The sequence below is a fragment of the Pezoporus flaviventris genome, unplaced genomic scaffold, assembly GCF_033815535.1.
Source record: "Pezoporus flaviventris isolate CSIRO_AGI_PZ_B2104156 unplaced genomic scaffold, CSIRO_AGI_Pfla_v1 ptg000043l, whole genome shotgun sequence".
NCBI classification, from domain to species: Eukaryota; Metazoa; Chordata; class Aves; order Psittaciformes; family Psittacidae; genus Pezoporus; species Pezoporus flaviventris.
The window spans coordinates 881,215-905,608 of NW_026892591.1; the positions used below are offsets into that span (position 1 = coordinate 881,215).

Below are 24,394 nucleotides of genomic sequence, written 5' to 3' on the forward strand. Positions count from 1 at the left end.
CCACCTCCAAAAGCAGTACTTCACATCAACAAATGCCACTGACCTAGTCCAATAGAATTTGTACACCTAGAATTGACTTCAGTACCTGGAACACCAGCATCATGCCATGTCAGCACATTGTAAGTCAACTGAAGTAACAATTAAGAGCATAAATGCACTGTTTGCTCTTAACACGAGCAAAAACATGCTGCTTTCCTCGGACAGTGTTAGAGAAAAGCATAGGAGCTGGTAACTTCTGTCATACATATCTAAAAATATTATTTAAATACCATAGAAAGGGCTATTTAAGGTAACAGGATCCTTTGTTAAGGGTACCCCATGACTGGATAGAAAGAGAATTGCACAGCACGTACTCCCACACTGTAGTGATCTCCCAACCACCTTAACTAAAACCATAAAGCAAGTGAAGCAGGTAAGCATGTAACAGGGTATAAGCAGGGACTGAGAAACTGCACAGCATTCATTTCAGCAGGTTTGCAGCAGCCAAAATAAAAGGGTGCAGAGGGTAGTCAGATACAATAAGGAACCCAGAAAACGTTACAACTTGAAAGGCATTATGAAAAGGCCAAGCATGTCTTTCACTCAGCTGTTGAGAAACAGCACTGCTATAGATGTTTTAATGTGTCTCTGCTTGCCTGGGTACCAAACCCAGCTTTCCAGGGATTTAGTCACTCATTTTGTAGGTAGGCTTAAGATCCCAGACTAATGCACTGTTCTCATCAGAAATAAACACTGGAGGCATGAAGGTAAACTATTGCCACTTCATTTGCAGCGATATATATATAAATATATATATAAATAATACAGTCTTCACCTGTATTATTTATCAGAACCATGATTCATTACCCACTGCCCCATCCAAGCCAAAGGAGACTCCTCTCACCAAATGACACTGCTGAAGGAATGTGGAAAATCAATGTACACTTTCTTTTCTGACTGTTCCCTGAAGTTACAGATACCAACAGGAACTCAGTCTGATGCTGCCTATAAGCCTATGAACACCTCTGAACCTCATTTTAACAATTCACAGAGATGCAATGCAAGGAGCGTGCACCTTCCAGTTTCAGATCAGATACAAACTAGCCCCAAACAAACCACCACAGCACCGTAAGGCACTGCAGGAGACTCCACAGGACCCCAAAGAGCTGAAATACTCACACAAAGCACCTATGCTGGAAGCCACAGCACAGCTACGCAGCAAAAAAGTGGGTATTAGGTAGCAAACCCCAAAGAGTCCAGCAGAACCCAGCAAGCAAGTATCATCAGCAAGGGTCTACAGATGGCCTTTAGTATCTCCAGTCTGATCAGTTCCTGAATATAAATACTCCACTGTGATCACAGTATTTGTTAATTTAATTGCATGGCAATTAAACAATCCTCAGGGGCTTGTGCTATCTAAATGATCTCTGAGCAGACAACTTTTAAGACCAGAAAGACGTGTCACATCCCTGCAAACACAAGATGTACTCAAATTCATTTTACTATTACTATGCAAAAAGCTCTGCAAGTACTTTTACAGTAGATACCAGGTAATTTAGATTAAACCTTAGGCAGCAGCTCTTCCCTGTGAGGCTGCTGAGGCGCTGGCACAGGGTGCCCAGAGAAGCTGCGGCTGCCCCATCCCTGGCAGTGTTCAAGGCCAGGTTGGACACAGGGGCTTGGAGCAAGCTGCTCCAGTGGAAGGGGTCCCTGCCCGTGGCAGGGGTTGGAGCTGGAGGAGCTTTAAGGTCCCTTCCAACCCAAACCAGGCTGGGATTCCATGATTTTTCAATTTCTCAGTTCCAGGCATATTTCTGTGCCGAGTCCCAGGCTTTGATAAAGGCAGACTCTGTTACAAGCATGCGGTTTCGCTGCATGTGTAAGGAAATAGTCACATCCTTCTAAGGAACTCAAGAAGCTGTTGTTTCCAAGACTCAGCTGACTGGAACTATAGTTCAGAGGGAAACATCCCAAAAGAAGATGCTTGACAACCTATGAATACCGTGCCAAAACATACCACTGAAAACATTTCAATGATGCACCCCTCATTTACACAAAGCTACGAGCTCTTGTCAGTTATGGAAAGGTAGGAAGGACAACAAAGAAAGAGCTGTTTCATGGTCATCACTGACTTCTTAAATTCAGTACCAAATCTTGGTGTAATTAGGATAAATTTGTTCACCTACTCCCTGCTGTATAATCATACTTCTCACTCTAACCAAACTTGCATTTCTCAAAGCTGAAGCTTACTCACACTGTGATAACTGGAGGTGATAGGAGTTTATGAATCCTGAATTTGCCAAGAGGAACTGAGCCCACTGAAAGAAATCTTCAGCATACCCACACTGATGCCTACTTCCCTTTACACACCTTCACCGCACACATCTCAGTGAAAGCTGACAGGTTTGAACATCTACCTCATAAAAGAAAGAATAATAATAAAGGAACAGGTAATATAAAACCTAGCACTCAACTACGAGGTCTCCAGACTCCGTTTGATGAGCCCACAGTAAGTGACTGGGGAGGTAACTGGTATGAACCAAACATGTTTTCATGCCCAGTTACATGTCAGGATTCAACAGGACTCAGAAGTATTTCAGGTTTCTTGAACATATGCTTCTTATTTAAAAGCACTCAACCACCTTTTACGAGCTCCCAACACTACCTCTAACCATGTTACTTTCTGCATCTTTCAGTCAAACATCTTTATGCTTCCTGCCACCTGGATTTAAGCAGACTCCCTTTTAGGTAACAAAGCATTTCATTTTTCAGCATGAATGATCAGGCTTTTTAATAACCTAAGGAACACAAATGCTTCTTTGTAACTTGTCTCATGACTCGGTCTTTCTGATGTATGTCCTTCAATGCTTCCCTCACTGCTCTTCACATTGGTAGCATGTCCCATTTCTGGTGCAAAGAACACTTTTAAGTGAGAAGCCTAAAGGTACTCTTTGTACACCAGACATATTCACTAACCTACATCACAGAGGAAAAGGTTTTTTCAGTCACTTTTGTGGACACCAACAACATTAGGGGAAATCACACAAACCCCTATTTTACATGCTTTGACCTGGGACAAAGACCAGCATCAAAAAGCATCAAACAGCTCTCTGAAGATGACCACAGAACAGAAAGGTCATCAGTATCTTTGTTCTACTTTGATTTTTCTGGCTGTTCTTCCACCAGCCTCACAAAAGGTGCAGTGAATGGGCACTCCATTTCTTAGGAGGAGGTACCAGAAAGCTCTTCCTCTCCCCCAGACCTGCCTTACCCATGAGAGAAAGCAATCCGTCTGGAGCCCTTCAAACCCTCAGAAAATGCAGCTACAAAACAATTCAGACTGGGAACAAAGCATTAGCCCCACTTGTGACACAGCCAATTAAGTAATGTTTAACACAGGAGAAAGCAAGAAGCTAATGAAAGGCAGCACTAATGCAAAGCCGCAGCTGCAATCTGCTTCTAATCATACAAGAAAATGCCCACGTCTTGGCTCATGCTCATGGCTCCAGGCCCTTAATTTTCTGTGACACAGCAGGTAAGGCAGGGACACTGTCCCTGCTACCTTGGAGGCCAGTACTATTCTGCTTTTCTACCCACTGGTGTGAGGTCCTTATCCAACCCTCCTTGTGTATTGTTTCTATATCTGACTTTGCCTTTTGCAGTGATTCACACGCTCAAAGAATTAACAATAGCAACTCCAGAGCCACTTGAAAGTGGGTGGAATAATGAGCTCCCTTCAAAGATATTAACACACATATGACAAGCAGTAACTGATCAAGCAGCGGCGGCTTAAAGAGCTGTCTCTCATCAATGAGCCGCACGCTGCTTATCAGTTGGGCTGGATTTTCACTCTTGGGCACCAATAAGCTTTTTAGCATTCCTCAAAATTCCCTTATTACGTTTCATTCCATGTCCTTTACCATTAGATACCAATACCGCAACAGTGGCTCGAGGCCAAACCCTCAGAAGGCCATGGCATTAGATGGTCTTTAGCCTCATATCATGACAGGCTGTACCCAAAAGACTTTTGTGACCTTAAAAGATTCCTCAAAACTCCTTATGTCATCATTTCATCTGAAAACAGCTCAGAGAAGTAGCTGGAATGTGTGCCGTGGAGCACAGCAGCACTTCTTTAGGCGAAAAGTGTTTTCAGCAAGACGAGTGCACTGTCCTGAGGTAACAGCTGCTAAGAAGCGAGGACACGCTGCCAATTTGGTAAGACCAGTCTCTGGGCAGTGAAAGCCATATTTCACAGCATGGACATGCAACATGCCTCTTATTTAGCATGATACTAGTAACTGAAAGTAATCCTTATTTTTTCCAAACCAGAAACACCGACTGCTCTTTTCGTTACTCTACCTTGCTTCTGCACAAAGCAACTTAAACGCAAAGCAGGCATGAGATACTTACCACCAAACACTTCACACAAGAAGATGTGGACTTTTTAATGCCCTTTTTCCTGAGAGTATTGATTACCAAAAGCATGAAGGGCTAATCCTGTGGCACACACCAGCACATTCTCTGGCTGAAGAGGGAGGCAATTTTCTCAAGTTATGAGAAGAGCACAGACATTTCGCACAGGATGTTTAACCCCTTCTTCCTCCTTAAGTGTCCTCCAGTAAATCAAAGACACTTGAAACACAGCGGATCTGAACAGGACAAAGCACCACTCATTTAACATCTCTGTTTCTGTATTTTATCATGTCAGTTTTCTGAAGGAACCTCTCACCACAGCATCTGACAGCAGCTTCCTTGTTGGGAACAACAAACTTCTTAACTGCAAATGAAAGAGCCAAGTAACATCAAAGGATTACCCCTTCCTTTACTTCACATTCAGGAGAACATCTCTAAATAGAAATCATTTCTCAGTTTGGAATATCTTGGAAAAAAAATCCATTATACTTCTAACAGCCTATGGTACAAGCCATTCCCCTCCTGTGTAGCAGATCCATAAAAAGTAGCTCCAAAGTGGGGAAAAGTTATGCCATAGAGTACAAACCCACCTCATAACAGGTAAAAGGCTTACCAGTTTCATTAGCAAAAGGATTCATGTTCCAAATGAAAGAGAGAGAATGAGATAGGAGAAGTGAAGGTCAGGGGAGAACCTAATAGGATCACGTCTTCCTTGCAGGTTTGGCTCTCCCTCAAACTTTGAATTGGCACTGGGAAGCACCACAGGGATTAAAGCATCTGTACAGAGTGCTGGAAAGTAAACATGACACGTCAAACCAGGAAAAGAGCTAACGCTGGTGTGCTACCTCATTCCTTCCACACTAGTATTTACTTCGCAGAAGGATGAGGCAGCTCCAATTTTCCCCAGAAGACTGGAAAACGGACAGAGTATGCCTGCACAGGAAAGTGATTGTGTTAACCAGCTCCTGTCCTTACCTCCCACACTACAGAAGGCCAGAATTTCAGTTTCAGTGTTTTAAACTCAAAATAAATGGGTCAGCTTTGGATACAGTGCAGAAACTAAAAGCCAAGTGGTCTCCAACAGGTAATTAAGCACTCTGGAAGAAGAATGTGAACTAGAGTGCCAGGCAGCCTCCTATAGCCCCTCAGTTCTCAGTGAGCTGAGGAGGACACTCAGAGCTGTGGTGCTCCATTCACTTCACAACCAGCCTTGGGGTGTGCACATAAGAGTCCCAACAATTCAGGGTGAACATTTACCCAGCAAGGGAGAATGCAGCAGGTCTGTCAAAAAGCTGTATTGAGAAACCCAATGGGTGACAACCACTTGGCACATCCTGCACTGCACACACATCCTTGATGTGCCAGTGAAATAGCAGCTACACTGGTTTGTGATGCTACCTGAGCAGGAATTGGGAAAGGAATAAGTCTTACTGTCTTCCATCTACCAGGAGAGACTGCCCAGAAAGAGGAGGGGGAAAAAAGCGATGGCAGAACATCCACATGATTGAATTCCAAACAAGAACCAACATATACAACAGAAATTAACATTCTGGATAACTAAATCAGAAGTCAAAGCAATGATCATGCCTTCATTTCTTTCCATGTCATTTTAACAACATCCTTTCCAGAGACACCTCTTTCATACAGTACCGCTGCTGAGCTGAGACCAACAGCCAGTATCCTCACCGCTAAAGCATGCTGCTGATTGCTTTAAACAAATTTGCTCTTCTGAATAGGACAGAACAGCTGTCTGAAGCTTAAACACTCATCCTGAGCCCCCCAAATGTTGAACAACTGCAGGATTAGAGCAACACGTAATAAATACAATGAACAACGGAAGCACTGCAGGAAAATAAGGAAGAATTTTTGCAGCTACTTCCTCTAGAACACCATTCCGATTTCATAATATCCCTTGAAAAATCAGTAAATGTCCATGACCACTGACTGGGAAGCACTGAATCAACACCCAGCACCTTAACAGCAGGTCTGGAGCCCTCTTCAGCTAGCTGAGCTAGAAAAAGGCACAGTCCCACGCTGTCTGCAGTCACTCTATGTGATTTAGCAAACTCTTTGAAGGATTCTTGAACATCTCCTCACTGCAACATCTACTGATGAGCCAAACACATCCTGAAGTTCAGGTTTTAATTTCTGCTGTACACACAAGGATATAGAAAGGATCTATCCCGATAGTTACGTGCTTTAAAATCTCACAGCTTCCGTTTCAAACTAAAGAGCTACCATCGTTTAAAATACTGTCATGCTACAGTCCAACTGTTGTAATTTACACCAGCCTCTTGCAGCAAGAGGTAACACATTTGCTTTGCCCTCACTGTGTCCTAGGGAGCTTGCCTACCGGTATAACAACTTCCTTCAAATACACAGAGCTCTACTAAATAGCCTGAGGAGTATTTTTTCCTATCTCCAAAGGGGATCAAAGCCAGCACATTTTAACTATTTCTTGTCAGAAACTGAGAACAAACTTGGCATGGCTTATGCTGCACAGGAACTTGCTCATCCTGACTGGGTAACAGCACTTGTGCTCTTTCTGAAGTCCTGGAAAGGGAGCTATGCAGAACAAAATTACATTAGGAATGAGAACAGTACATTCAACCCTCCTCCAAGAGGAGCAGTGCCACGAAGGCCTGGACCAGCCTGGACCTTCATCAGGGGGATGCTCAGAGGGCTGATAGCTGACGAAACATTTTCAGACCTATGCACAAAAGAATAAAGCATATTTACTAAAAGCAGCAGGACACACAAACTGGGCCTAAGTATGCTATGGGGAAGGGCTCTGTAGAAACACTGTTCACCTGGTCCAGCTTTGAGTATAAGACATTAAGCGTTCACATGAACATGCCATTTCCACCTCCCCGTGTATTCTCCCACATTTTGTAGGGCACCGCATGTTTCACAGTAGCACTGTCTTCCCCTGCCACCAAATCAACACCCATAAACTTAATGTAAGTTGAAGATAATGTAATAAACATGTAAGTTTCCTTAACAGAGGACAACGTGTTGCTCATTAAAGAGGCCTAAAAGTCATTTGAACATCATTGGGGTTTTGGAAGCTGTGCTTTGTGCTTCAGCCCAGCAGCATCAGTGATGGAGATCACAGTTTTCCAAATTAAGTGGTTTAATTTAGTTACACATTTACAACTATTTCAGATGCTTTTAACAGCTGACACCATTTGGACATTGTACTTCCATGAAGAGACATCATCGTCCACAAACGTTTTTAGGGTTTGAGCCTGTCACCAACTCCACAGCAACTCACCCTAGCAAAGTGTGACTCTTAAACCACTCATAAGCAAGCTTCTAAGGCTACAAAGATGAACGTAAATGATGCCGTTATGATTAGTGACTGTTACTTCCCAATTAACAAGTGACACTTCAGTGCCACAAGTCTCACATAACATGTTCTTGACGCCTAATTATTCCACCTATACTAATTTCCTGGTCACATGCCTCTAATACAAGAGGCAGTAACTGGCCAACACATCCAGTTGCTTTCTGCCTACATGAGCTTTCAAACAAGGAGAACACATTTTAGACACAAGGTATACAAGATGAATAATCACAACGCTGAATTATGACTGAACTCAGCCTTCCTGAATGAAGGACACAGCTGACTTCAGTACCTGACTGTAGTGATACTGGAAGGAATTCCTTTGAGTTATACAGATATACCTCACAGATCCTAACACCACTGTAATACACTCAATAGGAAAGCGAGTACCAAGCACGACCCTCCCTCACCCTCCTTTTCAACTCCCCCCTTCCCTAACGCTTTCTTTTCCACCACAGACTCTCCCTTTGGGCCCACACCCCAGCGTCCTCTTCCTCCTTTTGATTCCTGCTTCCACTTTCCCCACACCATCATTCCCTTTCCGGCATGGCCGAGACAGCGGCTGCTGCTGGGCCTGGCACAGCCTCCTCCGCGGGGAGAACGGCTCCCACGGCGCCTACCGCCCCGAAGGGGCAGGAGCCCACAGCCAGCGCGCAGGGATGAGGCGGGCAGCCCAGGCCGGAGCCAAAGGCGAGCCGGCCACGGCAGGACCCGCCGAGCAAAGCCGGCAGCCGGTCCGCGGTGGGGGGAGGGAGCCGGGCCCGCTCACCTCGTCCTCCTTGTGATTGCGGATCCCTCGCACCAGGTCCTGCAGGTTCTTATCAAACATGCGGTCGATGCTGCCCTTCACCATCTTCAGCGCCATGGCGGCGGCGGCGGGGCCGGGCCGCGGGGCCTGCGCTCGGAGCTGAGGGGCCGGGCCCAGCCGGGAATAGGGACGGGAGCCGCCGCGGCTCCTGCTCCAGCGAGAGCCGGGTGAGAGCAGGGCCCGGGCCGCTCACATACCGGGGGGGACGCGGGGGGCACGGACGGGGCTCGCCCCCGGCGCCGCGCTCCGCTCGGCCGCACAGCGCCTGAACAAAATGGCGGCCGGTCAGCTGAGGGCTCGGCCACGCCCCCGGCCTCCGGACCACGCCCCCCGCCCGCTCCAGCCTCTTGCCACGCCCGTTGCGTCTAGGCCCCACCCACCCGCGTCCGCCAATGACAGCACGCCACTGCCCTAACCCCGCCCACCCGCCTGGCCCGCCCCTCTCCGGCGCGCCCGCCGGTCCCACGTGGCGGGGGAAGGAGCTGCGCGTCCCTGCCGCTGGTCCCGGGGGTACCGGAGGCAGCGCGGGCGGCAGCGGCGGGCTCCGGCCCTGTCCCCTTGTGCGGGCACCCTGCGGGGAGCGGGCACAGAGCCGCGGCTGTGCAGTCACTGACAGCGGAAGGGACTCGGCACCAGGTCGAGAGAGAGGATTCCCCTCTGCTGCGCTCTGGGGAGACCCCCCTGAGGTCCTGGTCCTGCTCTGGGGCAGCAGAACAAGAGGGACGTGGAGCTGTTGGAGTGAGGGCGGGGGGGGCATGGAGATGCTACGAGGGCTGGAGCAGCTCTGCTCTGGAGCCAGGCTGAGAGAGCTGGGCTGGGGCAGCCTGGAGAAGAGAAGGCTCCTGAAGGGGAGACCTGAGAGCAGCTCCAGTGCCTGAAGGGGCTGCAGGAAAGCTGGAGAGGGGCTTGGGACAAGGGATGTAGGGACAGGCCAAGGGGAATGGCTTTAACCTGCCCGAGGGGAGACTGAGATGAGCTCTTAGGCAGAAGCTCTTCCCTGTGAGGGTGCTGAGGCGCTGGCACAGGGTGCCCAGAGGAGCTGTGGCTGCCCCATCCCTGGCAGTGTTCAAGGCCAGGTTGGACACAGGGGCTTGGAGCAAGCTGCTCCAGTGGAAGGGGTCCCTGCCCGTGGCAGGGGTTGGAGCTGGAGGAGCTTTAAGGTCCCTTCCAACCCAAACCAGGCTGGGATTCTATGACGTTATCTGTACCATGAGGACTCCTATGAACATAACTGTAACCCTTTGACTTTTTCCCTTAAGAAGGGAAACCCAATGCGTAGAGGCTGATGTGTGTGGCTATTCCTGAATAAAACAAAAACAAACCCATGGGCTCTGTTCTTCTGCCAGGGTCCAACAAAAACAAGCTGGAAGTCAGAGTCTGAAGACGAGAACAAAGGGGGAAAACCACTGGAAGCAAACAGAAATCCTTTTCCTTCCACCCGCTGTGCAGCAGCTCAAAGAGCCCAAGGAGATCTTGGCAATGTCACGTCTCCTTTTTGTTTGCGAGGTCCTTTCTGTTTATTCCTCTGCTTTCCCAGATGCTGGAATCCAGCTCTGGAGATGAAGGTGGGGTGGGAAAGCAGCTCTGCAACATTTTCTTGTCTCCCTCCTGTTCTGGGGAACCACCCATCTGCAGTGGAACGTCACCCCCTGCGCAGACACCGATCAGGGATCATGAGAGCGTTGGACACATGGGGAGAGGATGAGCTTGTGAAAAGCCCTGGTTTAACCCGGACCATTTCAGCAGGTCCATTAGAGCCCAGGCCCACACTCTGTGATTCCATCACACTGTCCCACCATCCCATTGTCCCACCATCCCATTGTCCCACCATCACACTGTCCCACCATCACACTGTCCCACCGTCACACTGTCCCACCGTCACACTGTCCCACCATCACATTGTCCCACCATCACACTGTCCCACCGTCACACTGTCCCACCATCACGTTGTCCCACCATCACACTGTCCCACCATCACACTGTCCCACCGTCACACTGTCCCACCATCACACTGTCCCACCATCACATTGCCCCACCATCACATTGCCCCACCGTCACATTGTCCCACCATCATAGGACATCACACCATGCATGGCAGCCCAGGCTGGGAGATGGATAAGGAGCTGCTGAGGAAAATTTAAATGGAAAAAGAGGCTTATAAAAAGTGGAAGCAAGGACAGGCGGCCTGGGAAGAGTACAGGGATGCTGTCTGGGAAGCTAGGGACCAGGTTAGGAAAGCTGAGGCCCAGTTAGAATTACACTTGGCTAGGGATGTTAAGGATAACAGGAAGGGATTCTGCAGGCACATTGCAAATAAAAACTGGCTAGGGACAGCGTGGGCCCCCTCAGGAAGCTCTCCGGAGAACTGGCTACACAGGAGTTGGAGAAGGCTGAGGTTCTGAATGACTTCTTTGCCTCGGTCTTCACTGGAAAAGGCTCTGACCACACCACCCAAGCCTTGGAAGGCAGATGCAGGGACTGTGAGAATGAAGACCTTGGGCCCACTGTAGGAGAGGAACTGGTTTGAGACCATCTTTAAAACCTGAACGTGCACAGATCCATCCATGGGTCCTGAAGGAGCGGGCGGATGAAGTTGCGAAGCCACTGGCCATAATATTGGAGAAATCCTGGCAGTCAGGTGAAGTTCCCGAGGACTGGAAAAAGGGAAATATAACCCCCATTTTCAAGAAGGGGAAAATGGATGACCCGGGGAATTACAGAGCAGTCAGTGTCACCTCTGTGCCTGGCAACATCTTGGAGCAGGTTCCCCTGGAAGGCAGATAAAGAGCATGGCGCTAACCCTAATCGTTGCCGTAGGTAATATCTAAAGCCCGTCGAATTCCCCATCTCTGCCTCTCCCGGCTGTTGCAGCTCGGATCTGTTTGAACAACCAACGCCACCTCCTGTTTGTGCTGCGGCAGGTTTGCAGGCAGCTTTCCCGGGAAGGAACTTTCCCACTCCCAGCTGCATCCTTAAGGGATGCTGTGCCTTGGGATTGCTCAGGATGGGCTGCTGAGCCTCGGTGTTTGTCGGTGGGAGGGCACAAGCCTGAGCATCATATCCGCGATGGAGCTGCGCTGCACCTGCAGGGCTTGATCCTGGTTTTCCACAGGCAGCACCTCTGTTCTTGCTGTCTTCCAGCGCTCTCCTGTCCCAGTGCTCGGAGTGCTCCATGGATTCCGCTGCCCGCACTCCATCCCTATGAGGTTCAATGAGCTTTGGCTCTTGTTACGTTAATGGCTGGTTTGGGGTAAACTGAACTGGGGGAAAGAAACGTGGAATTGGTGGTTTTCAGCCTCCAAAAGGGCAAAAATAGGATTTTCTGCTGAACTCAGGCTGGGCTCAGCAGCTGCTGCAGCATAGGGTGACCTCAGGACCGTGGTGCTGGAGCGGTCCCAGGGCCATGTAGCTCCACATCCCCAAACCCAACCGAGAGGGGCAAACACAGGCAGGGTTCACTGGGAGCCCAGCCAAGGGCAGGGGCTGCCCTATGGCACATCCCAGGCACAAGCAGGGTGATGGGTGTCTGAGTGTCGTGGTTTAAACCCAGTCAGGTAACTCGTTCACTCACTTCCCCCCTTCTTTCCCTCCTCCTACTCCCGGAGGGACGGAGAGGAGAATCGAAAAGAATGCAACTCCCACAGGTTGAGATAAGAACAGTTTAGTAACTAAGGTATAACACAAATCACTACTGCTACCACCAATGATAAGAATGATAAAGGAAATAACAAGGGAAGAGAATACAACATCTCAGCACCAGCTGGCCGATAACTCGGCCCCCCCCAGCCCGACCAAGCTCTGACCGATACCTCCTCCAGCCCTGCAGACTCCCAGCCCTTCCGGCTAACTCCCAGTTACCTCCTGGGCATGACGTGCTGTGGTATGGAATACCTCTTTGGTCAGTTTGGGTCAGGTGTCCTGTCTCTGCTTCCTCCCGGCTTCCCCTCCTCCCTGGCAGAGCATGAGGCTCACAAAGTCCTTGGCCAAACCAAAACATCCTTGTTATCAGCTCTGTTCCCAGGCCGAAAGTCAAAACACAGCACTGCACCAGCTACCAAGAAGGAGAAAAATGACTGCTGCTGCTGAACCCAGGACACTGAGCTGGGGTGATGGGTGCCCCTGTTGGGGTGCTCGTGGTAGTGTGTGTACTAGTGTGACCATGCTGGGGTACCCCTACAGGGGTTGGGGTTGCCCATGATGAGATGCTCTGAACAGGATGCCTGTGACAGTGTGCCTGTGTTCAGGGGACTTTGATGGGGTGCCCCATGTTGGGGTGTCCATATTGAGGTGCCCCATGCTGGGGTGTCCATATTGAGGTGCCCCATGTTGGGGTGCCCATATTGATGTGCCCCATGCTGGGGTGTCCATATTGAGGTGCCCCATGCTGGGGTGTCCATATTGATGTGCCCCATGCTGGGGTGTCCATATTGAGGTGCCCCATGTTGGGGTGCCCACATTGATGTGCCCCATGCTGGGGTGCCCACATTGATGTGCCCCATGCTGGGGTGTCCATATTGAGGTGCCCCATATTGGGGTGCCCACATTGATGTGCCCCATGCTGGGGTGCCCACATTGATGTGCCCCATGCTGGGGTGTCCATATTGAGGTGCCCCATGTTGGGGTGTCCTTGGTAGGATGCCCATGATGGATTGATGTGCCAGGTGCTTATACATGAGGGTGCCCTGTCCCCAGGCGACCATTCTGGGATGCCCCTGTTGGGGGGCTCGTGCTGCTCCGTCGCTTCCTTCCCACTGCCCGTCCCTGCCCGCCCCTGCCCGCGAGATGGCGCCGGTGGCCCGGGAGAGCCGGGGGGGATGCGGCGGAGGGGGGGACACGCACCCATGTGTGGTGCCCCGTGTCAGGGACAGGGAGTGACCCGCGTTTGGGTGATGGGTGCCCATGTTTGGGTGATGGGTGCCCCATGTTTGGGGATGGATGCCCATGTTTGGGTGATGGGTGCCCATGTTTGGGGATGGGTGCCCCGTGTTGGGGTGGGTGTGATGGGTGCCCCATGTTTCGGATGGGTGCCCCATGTTTCGGATGGGTGCCCCATGTTTGGGTGATGGGTGCCCCATGTTTGGGTGATGGGTGCCCCATGTCTGGGAATGGATGCCCCATGTTGGGGTGGGTGTGATGGGTGCCCCATGTTTGGGGATGGGTGCCCCATGTTTGGGGATGGGTGCCCCATGTTTGGGAATGGATGCCCCATATTGGGTGCCCCATGTTTGGGGACGGGTGCCCCATGTTTGGGTGGGTGTGATGGGTGCCCCATGTTTGGGGATGGGTGCCCATGTTTGGGGATGGGTGCTTCATGTCTGGGGAGGGATGCCCCATGTTGGGGTGGGGATGATGGGTGCCCATGTTTGGGGATGGATGCCCCATGTTGGGGTGGGTGTGATGGGTGCCCCATGTTTCGGATGGGTGCCCCATGTTTGAGGATGGGTGCCCATGTTTGGGGATGGGTGCCCCATGTTTCGGATGGGTGCCCCATGTTTGAGGACGGGTGCCCATGTTTGGGGACGGGTGCCCCATGTTTGGGGATGAGTGCCCATGTTTGGGGACGGGTGCCCCATGTTTGGGGACGGGTGCCCCATGTTTGAGGATGGGTGCCCATGTTTGGGGATGAGTGCCCATGTTTGGGGATGAGTGCCCATGTTTGGGGATGGGTGCCCCATGTTTGGGGATGGGTGCCCCATGTTTGGGGATGAGTGCCCATGTTTGGGGATGGGTGCCCCATGTTTGGGGATGGGTGCCCCATGTTTGGGGATGAGTGCCCATGTTTGGGGATGGGTGCCCCATGTTTGGGGATGGGTGCTGTGTGTTGGTGCCGGCTGAGCTGTGATGCAGGGGCAGGCGGTGTCACCGGGGGCCAAGCACGCAGCAGGCACGGGGCCAGCCAGGGCTGCGGGGACAAGGGGCCCATTCAGGCGCTGCGGCTGCTTTCGCCTGCTCCTGCCCTGCAGAGCACGTGCAGCTGGCGTGGTCCCCTTGTCCCCAGCCCTCCAGTGCCTTTGTCCCCTACTGAAGTGAACAGCATCACCCCGAGCACCCCTGTGCCGAGGCAGCCACAGCACCCACGGGCACAGCAGCGGGTGCCCCATGGCCCAGCAGTGGGGACACCAGGGGCAAGCGCTGGAGCCATTGCATGAGGGGAAGAGCTCTGCAGGGCACCGCGCACCCACGCTGGAGGTGGGATCAGTGTGGGCTTGTTCCAGTGTTAACTGCGGTGGGGTTTGGGTCTGGCTCAGTGGGGCTGAGCAGGCAGCAGGGTCACAGTCCCCCTGGCTCATTCCATCTTGTTTCCTGGGGGATGTGGGTGTCTGGCTCCTCATGTCCAGTGACAGTGCTCCCATCCCTGGGTGAGGGTGGCTCCAGCAGCCATGTGTGGATGGGGCAGAAAGCCCCCAAACTGGGCTCAAAACCGTTTCCAGGACCAGACTGGGGTCATTCACAACCACAAAGGGCTTCATCCTGCACCTTTTGCCTTTTGCCATCATCCCTGGTGTTGATGTCAGTGCTGCTGCTGCATCCCGAGAGGAAACTGTTGCAGCGTTTTGTTGTTGTGGCAACTGCAGCCAGAGCATCCCTGGGGAGATTTGGCCCACGGAGGTGCTGGGACAGATGGAGAGGACAGATGCTGCTCCATCATGTGGAAGGGAGCTCCTGGGTGCGATGCGGGATTGACCCTGGGAAATTAAAACAGGGCTCAGAAAACTGCACGTGAGCCATGGAGCAGGGAGGGGAAGGGGAGCTCTGCAGGGCCAGGCTCGTGTTTGTGGTGTCCTTGTTTCATGGGGAGGCTGAAGGACTGAGACCTGCGATTCCAGCTGGGGTTAAAACTGCTCCAGGAAAGGAGCTGTGCAACGGGAGCCATTTGCAGAGCCTGGGTTTTATTGGTCCTACCACGAAACAGTGAACAGAGCTTGGCCACGCTCCAGGCTCCAGGGGGAGAGAAGGAAAAACCACGTCCCACCAAGGGCACCAGCAGCCGTGTCTCAGGAGAGCCCAAAGGAGAAACAAACGGGCAAGATGTGGGTACCACAATGAGAGGAGGCTTCACAGGGCTGGGGCATCACCGCAGGGAGCTGGCCCCATCCCCTGGGGCTATGGACCACCAGCATCCTGCCAGGCTGCTCCAGGGGCTCCAGCTGGAGTGTTTAACGTGAAGGGAACAGACTTGCATTAACCCATTGTGTGATCTGATGTGTTCTTGTCAACTCCATTGGGTCAATACTTGGGATGAGAGGGCGCTGGAAAGGTGAGATTCTGGAGCAGCCAATGTGCACCTTGACACTGGCCCCCATCCCACCAAGCACTCGCACTGTTGATCACTCACGAGCGAATTGATGCACCGCTGCAGGGATCTGATCCCACAGCTCCAAATGGAATAACAACAACATGGGAATGAGCTCAGGAGGTGCCTTTGCACATGACTTGTGCAGGGCAAGCTCGGAGCATATCTTGTGTAAGATGCCCCAGATGCACCGCTGACTTCCCTGTGCCCCCATACCCACAGGAGCCAGGATCCCTGTTCCACTTGCTGCCTGCCCCGGGGTCCCTGGGCTCTGTGGGAGCAGCAGTGGGATGCAGGAGTGGTGGGATGCAGGAAGGGCTCCGACTTCAGCTCTGAACTGCCCTGGTTGTATGACCCCAAAAATGAGAACTTCAGAGCTGGGGACAGAGCTGCCCCCACCTCTCAGGGGGTTGCTCCCATCTCCTGGGGACCAGTTTTGCTCATTGGGCTGGCAGGAGACAAAGCCTTGCCCTGCTCACTTCCCTCTCTTCTCCCAGGTGGAAAACTCAGAGAAATGGGTGAAAAAAGGCTCCCCTGGTGAGGGCAGGACTTCCAAACCCAACCTGCCCAACAAAGGACATCAGTGCTGGCACCCGTGCGCACGCTGCAGCCACATGGCCAGGCACGGCCTGGATCCATCCGGGAAACTCTCATAGCTTCAACTGCTCTTCATTAGCAGCCCAGGAGCCTGCTTGGGCCACACAAGGACTGGGACGACAAACTGATTAAAGAGCAACCTAACGAACTCAAAGAGAATTCTTTAAACGGAGCCTGCTGTGCCTCGGAGAACTCCTGCCATGTCTATTTATTTAAATTTAATGGAATTTTGGTGGTAAGCTAATTAAAGATGAATTGATTATTTAAGAGGCCGTCAGAGCGGTTTAAGCGCTGCTGACTTGATGATTTTAGTGTTTTCTTTAGAAAAGCATTCCTAGCTACGGAGCTTTCCGCATGGATGGACACTTAAGGGGTGGAAAGGGTGCAAAGAGGAAGGCGGCCGAGTTCGGACCCAGATTCGGAGGCGTTTCGGAGGGAGCCACGTGCGTGGGGACAGGAGCAGGGACACATCGCAGGGCTCCAGTGAACGGCCCCGGGCCTCAGCTTGGAGGCAGTGACCTCCAAGTCAATAGAGGTGCTCAATAACGCACCAAACTCGCCTGGAAACCTCCTGCTCTGGCACACGGTGCCTCCGGGATGCAGCTCGCAGCTCAAACATCGGCGTCTCCGTGCGTCACCAAGGCGGAGGGAGCAGGAGCCTGAAGCACTTTGCAGATGCCTGGGTCTGGAGCCGCAGCCCAGCACAGGGGGAGAGCGGATGCGATCGCTCCGAGGTATGGGCTGAAGCCTGGCTCCGGAGCAGGCGGCCCCCAGCCTCCCTGGTGTTTGCAGCTGGTGATGCCATGGGGACAGGAGCTCCCTGTGCGGGTTCCACAGTGGGTTTGCTGCCCGCAGCCCCCGGGATGCGGGATGTGATCAGACATCGGGGCCCTTCCATTGCCCCTTCCACAGGGAGGCCTGGGGGAGACTGAGATGAGCTCTTAGGCAGAAGCTCTTCCCTGGGAGGGTGCTGAGGCGCTGGCACAGGGTGCCCAGAGGAGCTGTGGCTGCCCCATCCCTGGCAGTGTTCAAGGGCAGGTTGGACACAGGGGCTTGGAGCAAGCTGCTCCAGTGGAAGGGGTCCCTGCCCGTGGCAGGGGTTGGAGCTGGAGGAGCTTTAAGGTCCCTTCCAACCCAAACCATTCCATGATTCTGTGATGCGATGACCACAACTCCGTGGGTCCCGCACCCACCTTTGTCACGGCCCTGCCTTTGGGACAGGTATTTCTCAGGGGGGATCACACACGTGCACCCCACAGGAGTCCCTGGTGCTCTGTGGGTACGTGCTGAGCCATCGCTGCGTGTTGGGGTGCACTCACTGTCCCTTTGCCAAGGTGCAGCGTGGGGAAAGGTGACCCCTGTGTCCACAGTGGGTGGGACTCCCGCATCACCCACTGCAGCTTGCAAGCCATAGCTCGTTTTGGGAAGCCCCGCTAGGGCTGGGGCCCCACCATGCATCGGGACACGGGGCCAGTGCTCCAGGGCTCCTTGAGCAGCAGGAGGGTGGCAGTGCCTGCACCCCAGGGCAGGTAGGCAGGGCACCCAGGTGTCCCTGAACCCCATGTCCCCAGTTAAGTGGAATTAGCACCAAGGGAACAAGCTCTGGCCTGATTTTATCACTGGGCTCCCAGCTGGGCACCTAAAGCCATGCAAAACAGAATCGATTGCCCCTGGACCACTACTTGGCACCTACAGAGATGCAAAGCGCTGCCATTCAGCACAGTGCAGAGGTGCAGGATGGTGCCACAGCTCCTGCTCAGCGCACCCACCCCACCACCATGAGCTGCAGCACGTAGTGCTCCTACCAGGTTACACCATGGGTGTAGGGTGCAGCTGCCACCCAAGGACTCCCTGCCCGCCGCTGCTCCTCTTGCACCAGGGCAGGACGTGCACTGATGGGTGGTGCATGGGGGCACACGCAGGGATGCTCCCCAGTGCAAGGCCACGGATTCAGGATGCCCCATCCCAGGAAAGCTCCTCCTTGGAGTCGTGTGGAGCCGGGCACACTCGTGTGTACTGGGAACCCACGGGAATGCCATGCGACCCACGTGCAACACAAGCGCCTTCCCTGTGACCTGGTGGCACGGTGCACAGCCCACACTGTCACCTGCGTGCACACCTCGCACCAGCAGCCACGTGAGCTCGTTCCATTGCGCTGGTGAACTGCGCGCACGCTGCGCTGCCACGCACAGGCTCCGGCCTTGCACAGGCACCCGAGCGCTGTGCACCAGCCTGGAGCCATCACACAGGGGCCTTGCACGCGCACACGGGTGCTGTGCGCTGTCACACGGGGCCTTGCACGCGCACACGGGTGCTGTGCACCAGCCTGGAGCCATCACACAGGGGCCTTGCACGCGCACACGGGTGCTGTGCACCAGCCTGGAGCCATCACACAGGGGCCTCGCACGCACACACGGGTGCTGTGCGCTGTCACATGGGGCCGTGTGCTGTCACACGGGGCCGTGCATGCACACATGGGTCACACACGCTGTCACACGGGGCCTTGCACATGCACACATAGGGGCTGTGCACACACACACAGGGCCTTGCACATGCACACATGGGGCCGTGCATGCACACACGGGTCACGCACGCTGTCACACGGGGCCTTGCACATACACACACGGGTGTTGTGCGCTGTCGCATGGGACCTTGCACACGCACATGGGTCCCGTGCGCTGTCACATGGGGCCTTGCACACGCACACACGGGTGCTGTGCGCTGTCACACAGGGTCTTGCACACACACTTGGGTCCCGTGCGCTGTCACACGGGGCCTTGCACGCACATGCGGGGCCTTGCACGCGCACACGGGTCACACGCGCTGTCACACGGGGCCTTGCACACGCACAGACAGGGCTGTGCACACACACGGGGCCTTGCACATGCACATGGGTCCCGTGCACTGTCACATGGGGCCTTGCACACACACAGGGACTTGCACACACACACGGGTCACGTGCGCTGTCACACGGGGCCTTGCACGCACACACGGGGCCTCGCACACGCACACACAGGGCCGTGCACACACACGGGGCCTTGCACACGCACACACGGGTCACGTGCGCTGTCACACGGGGCCTTGCACACGCACACACGGGTCATGTGCGCTGTCACACGGGGCCTTGCACACGCACACACGGATCACGCGCGCTGTCGCACGGGGCCTTGCACACGCACACACGGGTCACGTGCGCTGTCACACGGGGCCTTGCACACGCACACACGGATCACGTGCGCTGTCACACGGGGCCTTGCACACGCACACACGGATCACGCGCGCTGTCACACGGGGCCTTGCACACGCACACACGGATCACGTGCGCTGTCACACGGGGCCTTGCACACGCACACACGGATCACGTGCGCTGTCACACGGGGCCTTGCACACGCACACACGGATCACGCGCGCTGTCGCACGGGGCCTTGCACACGCGCACGCGGGGCCTCGCACGCGCACACGGGTCACGCGCGCTGTCCCCGGGGCCGTGCGCGCCGTTCACCCGCGCGGTCCCGCGCTCCCCCATCCCCCCCCCCCGCCGCCGTACCCCGCACCCGGCGCGCGCGGGGAGGGCAGCTGAGGACAGGGGGGAGGGAGCGCGAGGCCGCGCCCCCCGCACCCCCCCCCTTCCCCTCCCCGCGTCTGTCGCGTCCGTCGGGCCCGGCCCGGCCCCGGCGCCTTCATTGTGCTTCGCCTCACGCCGGCCCAAGATGGCGGCGGCGCCGGGGAGCCCCGCGAGCCGCCAACGACAATAGAGGGAGGCGAGGGCAGCGCGAGCCCCCGCCCGCACCGGCACCGGCCCTGCCTCCCCCCTCCCCTCCCCACCGCCGCTCCCCGCACACGCCCCCGGCCGGGCCCGGCCGCCACACCCCACCCCGGCCGGCCCCTCTAGCATGGTGCGGGGCCGTCGCCGCCTCCTCCTTCTCCTCCGGCTGCCGACATGGGCGAGAGGCTGGAGCTCCGGCTGAAGTCGCCCGTGGGAGCCGAGCCCGCCGTCTACCCCTGGCCGTTGCCCGTCTACGTGAGTATGGCCCCGCCGGCGGCACCTGCCCCGCGCCCCTGTCAGCGCCGCCCGCTCCCCGGGCCCGGACACCCGCGGGGGGCCCGGCCCCGGCCCGTTCTCCTTGCCCGGCGGCTCCCCGAGCGCTCCCTGTCACCGGCCGGGCCATGCGTTAATCCTTCCTGCGAGCGAGCGGGAGGGAGGGAGGGAGGGAGCCGCGTTATTTATCCGGTAGCGCTTCCCAGGCGGGAGCAGCCGCGGGCCGGAGGGTGAGGGGCTGCGGGGCTGCCGGCCCGCGGAGCTGCCGCTCGCCTGCAAGTCAAATCCCCAATTTCTTTTTATAATTGGTTGACTAAACTTAAGGGCGGGGAGGAGGAGGACTGCTTAATGAAAAGTTTTCGTGTTTCCCTGAGCTCGGCTCCTGTAACCGGGTAATAACCGAGAGCTGCCGGAAAGCGCAGGGCTCTGTGGCTGGCGGACAGAATTACCGGTGCCTCGGGGTGCTCGGGGGACCCCCGGACCCAGTCCCCCGCGTGGCAGCGTTAATTGCGGGTACGGGAGCAGGGCTCTGCCTTTGGTGCGTGTTGGAGGGGTCGGTGCTGCTGCTTAACGCCTCCCTCCAGCGAGTGCCCTTGCAGCTCCTCTTGTATTCATGCCGAACAGAATTCCAGTCAGCCGTAATCCTCACGCTTCCAAATAAAATGTCACTTGTCCCTCTTTTAGCGACGGAGCCGCTGGGGTTTTTCCTAACTTGCCTGACTTTCCCCTGCCTCTCCTGAGCCCTGGGGGGGAGATGTGTGACCTTGATAACGATGTCCGTGTTCGGATTAGTGACCATCTCACGGAGGTGAAAGGCTTGAGAGGCTTGGGTTTGTGTGCGTGTAGGGTTCGTGCCAATCCTTGACCAGTTTTTCACCCCGACTGCGTGTAGCACCACTGAGAACAGTTTGTAAAGGGGAGAACCGCTCTGTGTCTGTATTGCACTTGGCCTGCGTGCTGCTGATTGTTGTGTTCCAGGCTTTGCTCTCTCGTACGTGTGCTGCTTCACGGGGAGAATGTGCTGGGACGCACAGGCTGGGGCAGCCGATACTGCTGATCTTGGAACACGCTTGGCAGCCGGAACGCGCTTGTATGCGGCTGATTACGAATCTATGGCTTGTGGCAGGGGAGATGGCTGCGTGTTTGTATCTGCTGCCTGCCTCTTGGTGCTGTTGCTGTATCCGTGGTTTCCAAAACATCCTCCATGGACGCTGGTGTGCTATTTTCATCGGCTGCTCCCGATGGAGCCTCCGACAGCACTGGTTAACGCAGCCTTTCCTGTTTGGGCAGCTCTGTCATTCGTGTGTGTGAGTTCCCGGGCGCGCGCTCCGCTTAAATTGACAGAAACTGAAAGTATAACGATGGCCGGTTCAGTTTGACTTCATGGGGCCGAATAGTAACGTGGTGTCTCCGAGCAGGTTGTGTGGGGTATAGGTGAAAGATTACATAGGTGAGGGATTCATCTGGAAGGAATGGGTTTATTTATATTCATAAAACTTCCTACAGGCTGAAAAAAAATAACCTGAACCAAACCAACCTCCGCCCCTCCTTCAAATGTGCATTTTAATGCTGTTTGCAGCATGGGAAATGAGGATTGAGTTAATTCTGGGGAAACTTGAGCAGCCGGTTCTGAAGATGGCAGACTACATAGATTGCCTTCCCTGAGAAATGCAGCGGGCAGGGGTGCTTATCCACACGTGCTGCCTGTGTGTGTGAAGAAATACCCCCCACAACCCGAACATCCTGCCAGGAAACCTCCTCTCCGTGCTGTGAGTTTTTCCACGGGAGGGGATGGTTCATCTGGAGTGGATCAATATTCCATCCTGGCAGGTTTGGGGGAAAGATCATGCTGCACACTAGAGAAGCGTGCGCTTGCGTGCACGGGCATGCATACACACACACACACACACACATATATATACACGTGTGCTGCTTGCAGTGTTAGGAACAGATCCTCCTCCTCTTGGTGCACGGCGGCATTTGGCCTCCTGACATTGTGCTCCCTTAACTGAAGAGTTTCTTTCCCTCCTTGGCTCAGCCTTGAGCTGGCAGCAGGCTCTATGTACCGTTGTGGTTTTAGAGCTCAGCTCTGTTTGACGTAAGCGGAACATTTCTTAGTTTCACCACTCCGTCTGCTTCTGGCTTCCGAAGAAGCAAGGTGGGATACCAGGTGGGGGAGAGGGAAATACACTTCAAGTAGTTCTATTTTGCATTTATTTATTTATTCTTGCTGCTTCCTGTTGTTTGCTATGAGATTTGTTTTCCAGAGAGAGCTGGAGAGCAAGGGGAGGGGAAGCTCACAGTCTGGCTAATTATTTTTGGTGTGGGTGCCAGGGATAGCTGGGAATTATCTCTCCCAGCATCAGAGGCTGAGTGGGGTTGTAGGCTGCTGACTGATGAGCACCTCCGTGTGATGTAACCCTGCATTGAGTAACTTGGCTATTTTTATGCTCTTACTACATCTTAAATTAGCAGCGGTCATATTGCTGCATAAAAGGCTGTGGGTCTAATGTCTTGTATTAATGGGTGCCTGGATTAATAACATTATTTATTGCAGGACTGCTGCTTATTTCAGGTATAATAGGAAAAGTGGGGTCTCTTCAGACTGCTGAGTTCGCATAATAGCTGTGCTGACAAACTGCTGCTTGTTGGGATGCTAAAAGAGCCTGGGAGGCTGATGTGAAACATGTATTTCCCTACGAGTCTAATTAGGGCCGTGGGAGGAGAGAGCATTGGTGTTGCAGATCCAGCCTCCCACTGGCTTACATACAAAACTGAAAGTATGACTCTTTCCCCCGCCTTCTCCCTGTCTCAAAGGAAAGGCCACGGTTTCCTAATGAATACATGGTGAGCAGTTCTGTCCGTAGCACACTGTGATGAGTAAGTTGAATAGTGCATGGTGAGTAATCTCTCCTCATGACTCACAAAATATTTTCTGATGTTGACCTCTGTTTTTATGAGTGCCCTGCTTAATCAGAGCCGAAGTGAGTTTATTCCTTTGTGTGCTGTTTAACTCCTTGACTCCCACATACCTGCCCTGTCTTCTGCTTGTGTTGGCTTGTCAGAGACCACTGGTACTGCACTGAAAAACTGAATTTTGATATTGGGTGAGCTACAGGCCTGGATAAAGGAAGTATGTTATATTCTCACAGGGGTGAGCAAGCAGAGTTAATGGGTCTAGGTGGTCTTAAATAGGCTAATGCCAATAAGGTAGTAGTCATATTTCAGGTATTCATAGGCACAACTTGGTGCTTACTCCTTAGATCTGATGGAAGTAGTTCTGAGACATGCAGATGTTTAGGTTTATTCCAGAGAGTTGTCCTTAAATTGGTTCATTCTCTTGTCTTTGACTTTTTACTATAGTTAAACCTGAACATTTATTAGGTTTAAACATGGAGATTTTTCACATCATAAGTTCTGCCTAATCCGTGAGGAGTCTGAGGGTGTACTTTGAACTACTGACAACAGCTCCTGCTGAAGGAGTCCCAGCCTCCTATGTGTGTGGGGAAACCACACACCTCTAGTGGAAGGTGGCAGGGGCTGGAAGTGGATGAGCTTGAAGGTCCCTTCCAACCCAAACCAGGCTGGGATTCTATGAAAAAGGTGTGTGTGGGGAGGTGGTTGTTTGCTGCTTTTGGTTGGGGTTTTTTTGGTTCTTACGTTTTTTAATCTGGATGAGTCCCAGTCTGGTGTGCCACAGTTCTGCTCCTAGACCCCTGGCACCAGTGGGGGCCTGCACGCACACAGACCTGCTGAGGCTGATGATTGTCACCCCCATTGGTGTTTGCTAAGCTGCGCCCTGTTGTGATGGAGGAGTTTGTGAATGTGGAAAAGCCTGTTTTCTGGTAGCACGTGCATGGGTCAGAGGACACCGTGACCACCTCTCCTATGGGCTAGCACTGACGGGGTGTGCAGAGT

The 24,394-nt window shown here is 53.6% G+C and overlaps 3 protein-coding genes across 9 annotated transcripts in view; 2 read left to right on the forward strand and 1 right to left on the reverse strand.

Moving 5' to 3' along the window:
• Positions 1–8,674, reverse strand: part of AP3D1 (adaptor related protein complex 3 subunit delta 1) — a 39,002-nt gene extending 30,328 nt beyond the window's left edge. The window contains exon 1 of the mRNA XM_061466765.1: positions 8,508–8,674. Coding sequence (XP_061322749.1) covers positions 8,508–8,603 — 96 coding nt within the window. The 5' untranslated portion in view covers positions 8,604–8,674. The remainder of the gene's footprint in view (positions 1–8,507) is intronic.
• Positions 1–24,394, forward strand: part of SF3A2 (splicing factor 3a subunit 2) — a 161,021-nt gene that overhangs the window by 52,956 nt on the left and 83,671 nt on the right. Inside the window, exon 1 of one of the 3 annotated variants that reach the window (XM_061466785.1) lies at positions 16,868–16,878. The exons of 1 other annotated variant lie outside the window; for it this stretch is intronic. The gene's annotated coding sequence lies outside the window, so the exon portion shown is untranslated. Of the gene's footprint in view, positions 1–16,867; positions 16,879–20,644; positions 20,655–24,394 lie in introns of those variants that run through there. One more of the 3 variants, XM_061466786.1, reaches the window with a different exon arrangement.
• Positions 20,099–24,394, forward strand: part of DOT1L (DOT1 like histone lysine methyltransferase) — a 67,882-nt gene continuing 63,586 nt past the window's right edge. For 2 of the 5 annotated variants that reach the window (XM_061466771.1, XM_061466775.1), the window contains exon 1: positions 20,100–20,458. In XM_061466771.1, the coding sequence (XP_061322755.1) occupies positions 20,378–20,458 (81 nt within the window). In that variant the 5' untranslated portion in view covers positions 20,100–20,377. Of the gene's footprint in view, positions 20,459–22,448; positions 23,376–24,394 lie in introns of those variants that run through there. The other 3 variants (XM_061466774.1, XM_061466776.1, XM_061466773.1) reach the window with 3 other exon arrangements.